The sequence below is a fragment of the Aplysia californica genome, unplaced genomic scaffold, assembly GCF_000002075.1.
Source record: "Aplysia californica isolate F4 #8 unplaced genomic scaffold, AplCal3.0 scaffold00260, whole genome shotgun sequence".
NCBI classification, from domain to species: domain Eukaryota; kingdom Metazoa; phylum Mollusca; class Gastropoda; order Aplysiida; family Aplysiidae; genus Aplysia; species Aplysia californica.
Window position 1 is genome coordinate 682,188 of NW_004797530.1, and position 8,356 is coordinate 690,543.

General features: G+C 38.9%; 1 protein-coding gene across 1 annotated transcript in view; it reads right to left on the bottom strand.

Moving 5' to 3' along the window:
• The window catches only part of LOC100533425 (sodium channel alpha-subunit SCAP1), a gene marked incomplete in the record, with an annotated part of 152,143 nt that overhangs the window by 21,736 nt on the left and 122,051 nt on the right, over positions 1-8,356 (bottom strand). The window contains 6 exon segments of the mRNA NM_001204708.1: positions 1,625-1,735; positions 2,678-2,828; positions 3,722-3,757; positions 4,279-4,466; positions 5,186-5,359; positions 7,952-8,191. Coding sequence (NP_001191637.1) covers positions 1,625-1,735; positions 2,678-2,828; positions 3,722-3,757; positions 4,279-4,466; positions 5,186-5,359; positions 7,952-8,191 — 900 coding nt within the window.

Here is an 8,356-nt window from a genome sequence, read left to right on the forward strand (position 1 = left end):
AGACATACAGAGAGATAGAGAGACAGAGACAGGCAGACAGACAGACAGACAGACAGACAAACAGACAAACAGACAGACACACACACACAGACAGAGGCAGAGAGAGATGGGAAGGGGAGAGGAGCTTGACACAAAGCCAGACACAGAGAGAGAAAGAATGGTTGCTCACCATGGCCCCGTCAGGAAAGTCATCAGGCGTCTTCTCCATGGAGACCACAGTGCCATCCACTACTGCAGGGTCTTTGCCGTTCACCTCTGACTGGCCCGTAGTGGGCGGGGGCCGCCAGTTCTTCTGGCGTTGCAGCTTCACCTTTATGCAGACAATTATCTTGACCTTGACCCAGTTTCCAAAACGTCTGTGGATTAGGGATTTTGTGGATTAAGGATTTGGTGGATTAAGGATCTGATTTAAGGTTGAAAGAAAGATATATGTATTTGTATAGTGCAAATTCCCACTCAACAGCAAGCATTATGCATTTTACAATCTTAAATATTACCCCAGCAGACCTGATAGCATTCTAAAGCAATCTCAACTTCTTGGGAAGCACACAGTGCAAGCTGCCATATTTTTAGAGGTGCTAAAACGCTAGCATACTGACAGGACCTTTCGCTATCTATTGCTGGATACCCACTCACCAGGATGAAGATAGGAAAATGTGTGTAAAGTGCCTTCCCTAAGGAAATAACTTCAGGCCTGGGGCTAGAAGCCCCAAATCAGCAACCTCACAATTACAAGTTAGGTAGACTAATCCTTAGACAACCGATGCTATATGTATCAAAAGAACACTTACAGATCCTTCTTTGGAAACAAATTCACCACATGCTTTCACCATTGTCTTTTAAAAAAAATTAAAATGCATACTTTAACATTTGATTAACCCTATCGTATGCACTGGGGTCATTTTGTACCCCCGGGGTTGTATTTTTCACATTTTAGAATACTTTTAGTACAAAGATCTCTATGAAACTTTCAGTATTTCTCAAAAAAATCATTTTGACAGAGTGCTATGCAAAGCGTATGGATTAGATTAACGAGTAAATTTCCTCTTTGAAAGTGGTGGCACAGAGTTCCCCATGTCGTATGGATACGGTAGTAAAACAGGACGTACGGATTAGGTTAAAAAACATGCCCATACACAAGTAGCTATACTCACTTTCAAATTACCTGTACACCAACCCATACACTCACTCTCAAGAAATACGGTCACTTATGATGGTTGCCTTAATTCAAATTTTTCTCATAGCAAGTGGTCTTCAAAATGGTTGGGGTGTAGAGCAATGGTTAGAAGAACAAGAACAAGGAGAACAAGAACAAGAGCAAGAAGAAGGAGAAGGTAAATGCAGTTTTGGAGGTTTTCTTCAGAAAACCAAAGCTTATCATATTTCAGACTGTGTCACAATTGGTCCAAGTAGAATAAAAAGAATGGCGTAAATTGAACAAGAAACTGACATAGGCAGCCCTGCTGAAAAGGAAACAAAATTGTATTACTATGTTATTAAAAAAATTTGAGAAAGTAAACTGTTACTGAAAGGGTGTTGGTGGGGGTTGAAGGGAAGTGTTCATCTGCAATAGAACAAAGAAGAAAATTGACACTAGAATTCCATCTCAAGTTATGGCTTACTTGAAACGATCAATGGCCTCTGCAATCTTGCTTGGCTCATCATCAGACTCCGAGCGCTGTAAACTTTCTGATCCAAATGAGCTGAGCAACAGAGCAAGGAAAAGATTCAGCACCTGGAATAAAGAATGCAAAGAAAATGAACATTCGTCTTGCACCACACGTTCTGAGAAACATAATCAAGAATGCTTTGGAATAACTGTCAAAGAAAAGAGAGAGAAAGAGACAGAAAGAGAGAAGGAAAACAAGAGGAAGAGAGGGACAGAGAGAGAGAGAGAGGGAGGGAGGAGGAAAAAGAGTAAATCCCCGGTTACACGCAACGATAAATAGCATCAGATCCGTCGTATGAGAGAACTGTCCGTTTTATCGAACTGTGTTGTCTGTTTACACGTTCCAATCTATCGTCCAGTTTTCTATCGAGTGAGGAGATTCCTCGTCATAAAGCCACCATGTCTCTTTGCGACGACAGCGATTTGCCTGCTCTCTATGTGAAGGTTTCGAGCTCTGGACCTAACGAATGAGAGGCGAACACTACCTCTAGATCACAGAAGCACCCCCCCCCTTCGCATGTACATTTTGATATAGCCGAACAGTGTATTTAGAAAAGGCGATCAACTAAATACTAAAATTGCTAAAATATAAATAATAACGCACCAAATCAGGTTCACCGCGAGCAACTTTGCTTATTTTGAGACACTGATTCCGAATATGAAATCAGTTTTTACGTGCGGTAATTATAAAAAAAGTTTTGAGTCCTGAGTTTAATTCTGTGCGACAGCAAATTTCAAAGTGAATCTACGTCACAGCGCGTCTCCCTCAAATCTGAACGTGTTCATACGTAAAATATCAAGCAACACTTGATTTCTCGACCGAGTCTCCAAACCATCGTTCAATCGTCCAAATTTTTTACAATATTGTGGTAACACCTAACGATTTATTGTATGATCGCTAGATCGTCCAGTTTTAGTACAAGTTATCGTTACGTGTAACCGGGCCTTAAGACATGTCACATAAAATGTAAGACATATCACTAGACTGAAAAAATAAGACATACATACCACAAGGTTCCCTACAACATAGGTGAGCAAGAAGAAGGGCACACAAGCCCAGCCGGACACTAGATAGCAGCCCCACATGGACTCTATCCACTCTCCACACAGCACGCGGAACACGATCATGAACGAATGTAAGAAGTCGTTGAAATTCCACCTATGGACAGAAAGGTAATTGTAATTATAATTGTCAGTGAGTTACAGTTGGGTTTTTTTGAGTAAAGAGAAGCAAATCGATACAACTATGGTCTTTAAGTCCGGGACAAAAGCATGATAGACAAGAACAATAGAAGAAAAAGAGTAAAAGGACCTGCCAAAGATGCCCTTCAACCAACCACCTCACAATTCAGAGTCTGGTCGCCTCAACACTAAGTTACATAAAGGAGATAAAAGAAAAAAATCATATGAGTGTGATGGGGTAAAAAATATGTAATTGTAAGCCTTCAGCATTCCTTATAAAACAGTTTTAATACAGGATACTTTGAAATTTAACAATCAATTAGACCTCCTTGTAATTTCAAGGTACCAAACCAGCAAGTGTCAGAAGAGAAGGCTTATTGAAAGAAAAACGTATCAGTGATTGACTCTGAGGCCATACAGATGTTTGTTTGAGTAAAGAGAAGCACAAAGGCATAAGGACAGTCATTTAGCGCTACATAAAAAGTAAGATGGACAGACAGAAACGAAATGTAATGCAGTAACATTAGGAAGAGGTACTGGAAAGCAATGATGTAAATACAAATCTAACTGCTTATCTTTAACTCTGCCATTGATACAATTTACATAATTAAGGGGTTGGACTGCTTTACCGCTGCCAGTAAGGGACATATCATGCAAGGAGGGATATAATATCCTTGCAGACAGATGGAGATATTCTGCAAACCTCCTCACATGGGATTAGCACCCATGTCTTCTGTAGGGGATGGTAAACAGTCTAACCGCTACGCCACAAACACTGGTGAGAGTGTTGTGGGCTGTCATATTGAAGGAAATGTGTAACAAAATGATGAGTTGAGTATAAACACATGAAACAACAGAGATCTGACAAACCTGGGCATTTTGTCCTTGTTGATGGTAACGTTCCCCCTGGAAAAAAAAGAAAAAAAAAAGTCAAATGACAAGTTCACACAAATTAAAAGCTTGGTTTTACATACATTGCAGCTGCTCATGATTATTCAGCCCAGTGGTCAAGTACTAAAACAAAACTGCTTTTTAAACAAAGAAAAGAAAACCAAAACAAACGAACACGCATGTCACACCCCATCCTCAAAATCACCCTTGCCTTGTCATTTCACTCTAAACTGAGTCAAATGGTACACTCCATAGAGAACCAGAGTGAAGGAGATGCTTAATATAAGTCTATGGAGACAACTAACAGACCTGCCTAACAGCCCTTTACCACAACCCCCACATCATGAGTTCCTCTATTAAAATGAATTATTTGTATCTGTAATCAAACTAAATGGATTTAAGTGTTTCAGGAACATTCGATGATCTATGCTTAGACAGGACATTTTGTCTGAAAAATTTATATCTACTTTGAAGAAAAGCTTCTACAAAAAAACAAACTAACTAAATTGTATAATATCAAGAAACTGGAGACTTACCAGGCATCAATTTCCCTCTCATAGGTCTTGTAGTCTGACGAGAAAAGCTGCTGTCCCATGACGGCAAAGATGAAGATGATGATGCCTAGGACAATGATCAGGTTACCCAGGGCTCCCATGGTGCGACCCACAATGGCAATCAGCATGTTTAGGGTGGGCCAGGACTTGGCTAGTTTGAACACTCGTAGCTGTAGTAATACAGATGCAATATTGTCATTATTGTACTATATACATTTAAAAGGATTTAGTTAAAGTAAAGTAAAAGCCCCCATGCCTTTCTGCACCCCGACGATCACAGTTTGACGTTTTATAATCCTCTAAGATGTGGCTGTAACTCCACTGCAACAACAACAATGACACTGGATTTGCACACTAGGATAAGCATGTTCAAAATGGGGGTTTATACATTACTTTCATACAGGAATCTTAGTCCAAAAGCCAATAGTTTGAACTTAAAACTATGGCAATATAGTCGTATCAGACCAGAAGATGAATGTTAAAAGAGCTGCACAATTTAATAATAGTATTAATGTTAAGAATAATTGCTTTTATATAACACATATTTGTGCTCTACTAGATGTACACACGCTATGAGCTTTTCAACTGTTATTACCATACAGATCCAGAACACTCCAAAACATTCTCCGCATCCCGGGAAGCTTATAGTGCAAAGCTAAAATTGCACGCAATAAAACATTTAAAAACTGACTAGATCATTCACTGCCTATAGTTATGTACCCATTCCTTCCACGGGGAAGTAAGGAAAATTCGTGAAAAGTGCCTTTCCTAGGGACACAGAGTTGGGCCCTTTATGTGATTTGACACCCAACATTACTATTGTGAGTCCAAGAGCCTGACCACTAGGCCAATGACATCATGATATTTCAGATCTAACATAATCACTCACCAGCCTGAATGCTCTCAGGACAGAGAGACCTGGTAGTTTGGTCATACTAAGCTCCATTAGGGACAGAGCCACGATTATGGAGTCAAAGATGTTCCAGCCGTCCTTGAAGTATATGACAGGGCTCAGAGCAAGGATCTTGAGGAATGCTTCCACAGCAAAGATAGCCGTGAACACCTGGAATTGATTTCAATATAAGCAGTCAAATAAATAAATATGTGTGGCATTGCAATAAAATCTGCTAGTTGTAAGTTAGAGTAATGAAATCACAGAAACCGACATTTTTCTGCCCTTTGGACTATGTTTATTAATTTGATTTTTGTGGGTTCAACAATTTTTATGTTGATTTAAAAAAACATTTCTTAGTGGATTTCTTGATGGCCAGGAAGGTAGTGTTGACCAGAATGCAAACAGCAATACAAAAAAATGAATAAATACATGAATAAATAAATAAATAAATAAATAAATAAATGGAATAATAAATGAAAGCATGAATAAATGAAAAAAAAAATGAAAAAAAATTAATTAAAAAAAAAGCCAAGTAAATAAATAAATGAACAGACACCTTTGAGGTCGTCCATCATGTGATACTGCCCCATAGCCATAAAGGCAGTGTGGACCAGATTGCAGATCAGACAAGACAAACATACTTTGGCGTCATAGTTCGTTCGGCTTGGGGTCACGGGGCTTAATGAGCCCTGAAGCGACTTTGCCAGTGTCGGTTAAGAAATTCCCATTTTTGTCTACGTTTTAAACAATATAACTTCTTCCTGATCCCACACATTACACCATTAATCTGATGAACTAAAAGCTCAATGTCCTGAGATATATTCTCCTTTAGAATCGTTAAGTTCTGTGCCTTAGTTTCTGTTCTAGACAAGTGTTTGAAGAGTACCCAATTTGTCTTATTCTAGTTACATACTTACGAATAAATGATTGTATGTTTATATACAGCTCTACAGATCTCTCCAAAATCTTTGTTAAACTGAATATGAATATCATGTCTTTTACCTTGAGAAATCTTAAATCTTTGCAGGTAGTAATAGTCAAGTTATAAGAGAAGAAAGAAGCACATCTGCATTTTTTTGACAAAAGAAACTCAGAGTTGGCTCTTAATTTACCATTTAACAAGAAAAAGTCACTCTGCATTTGTTTATAAATTATGCTGTGCCTTTGGCAGCCTGCATACAATTACGATACAATATGCAATTTTTTAAAACTGTGTAAATACATGGGTAGAGATAAACTTCTTATTCAGAATAAAAACAATGACAGCTAACACATTCATTCTTAGTTTTTGTGTCAGAAATATGAACAGACACTTATGAAGATAAAGAAATCAGAACGTAGTCAATTATTGCAGTGGTCATAGAAATGAAAATAAAAGGTGGAAAAGTCTGATACTGATTCAGTGTCACTGGAAAGCTAGAAATTATTTTAAAAACCTAGTCATCCCTGTTATTCAGTCAACTTACAAACTGTCTAGACTTAGTTTAGTGTTTTAAGAATAGTAAGGAATTTCTGGAGTGTAACAGATACTGCTTGTGTTTGCACTGTAGATAATATTTTCTTTATTCTGGCACTAAAATCAATTTTTGCTTGTTCATAGAGAGACCGCAGGGAAATTTGATAAACTTTTGAGAAAATAGGCAAATATTCATGATTGTATTAGATACATAAAGTTGTATGAGGAGGAATTACTTCTAAGCAAATTGTGTGCTAAAGGGATAAAGTTGCAAAATTACAGCTTTCTATTATATGCGCAGGTACCATCTTTTCTGATTATCTCCATCAATGTTATGTCGTTTATGTTCCAAAAGTTCGACAGCTTTTGTTGAGCTTTTTTAATATATGTTTTTTCTTATTCACACTTGTCCAAAAAATTGTACAATTTAGCATTGCTGACATTAGTGCGTCTAATGAAATAGCCAGACAAGTTACAATGTCCATTCTTTTTTAGTCTCAAGAGCAGAAATGTGTGCTGCGGGTGTATTAAATAGAAATTACGACAAATGCAAGGATACATCTAAAACTGTCAGTTGAAAAGTACCAAAAATTAAGTCAGCCCAGACACAGTGGCGACAGGGAGCTGACCCCCATGACCTCAATGTGATAAGGTGCTCGGCGGGGAACCCCAGGCTGCAACTAAAATTCCTCTGCTGCTGGTGTGCCGTTGTACACATTCAAAAAGTAAATATACATTAACCCTATCCGTTCACCCTGGGGTCATTTTGTACCCCCAGGTTTGGATTCTTCCCATTTTAGAATACTTCTAGAGCAAAGATCTCTTTGAAACTTTCAGTATTTCTAAAAAAAATCATTTTGACAGACTGCGATGCAAAGCGTACGGATCGGATTAACGAGTAAATTTCCTCTTTGGGAAGTGGTGGCACAGAGTTCCCCACATTGTACGGATACAATAGTAAAACACGACGAACGGATATGGTTAAAAACAAATAAATACTTGAACAACAATCACAACAAGTAAACAAGCGAAAAACATGTAGGTTGTTTTTGGACGATTCAGGAACGTGCGTATTATGTTGTCATGTTTGTGGTGTGCAACACTCCCGCGAGAAGGGGAATTGCGTGAGAGTGAACTGTGTTGCTAGCATGAGACGGTTGTGGTTAGTCTGGTTAGACACCGGCCGGTGGTTAGAGTGTGTGGATTGTAAAAATTCGTACAAGAGGATCTAGGAGGGAAGAAGAATATCTCCATGACCTGACGTGCATATAGGTAAGAACCAGCGATCTTGTAACAAAACAAACCAAGTTTGCGGCGTTGGAGACAGCCTTGAGGTCATCCTCCATGTCATAGTGCTCCATGGCCATGAATGCAGTGTTGACCAGAATGCAGATGGTGATGAACAAGTCCACAAAGGCGTCCATGATGAAGAGACTGACCAGTCGCTGGAGCTTCTGAAAGTTAGGGTGGCAGTCCCAGGTACAGAAATACTTCCACATGATGTCCTTCATGGTGCGCTGATGGATGCTTGTCATACTCACAAAGCCTTGGAGAGAAAGAAATAGTGTGTAGTGTGTGTGTGTGTGTGTGTGTGTGTGTGTGTGTGTGTGTGCGCACTGATGGATGCTTGTCATACTCACAAAGCCTTGGAGAGAAAGAAAAAGTGTGTAGTGTGTGTGTGTATGTGTGTGTGTGTGTGTGTGTGTGTG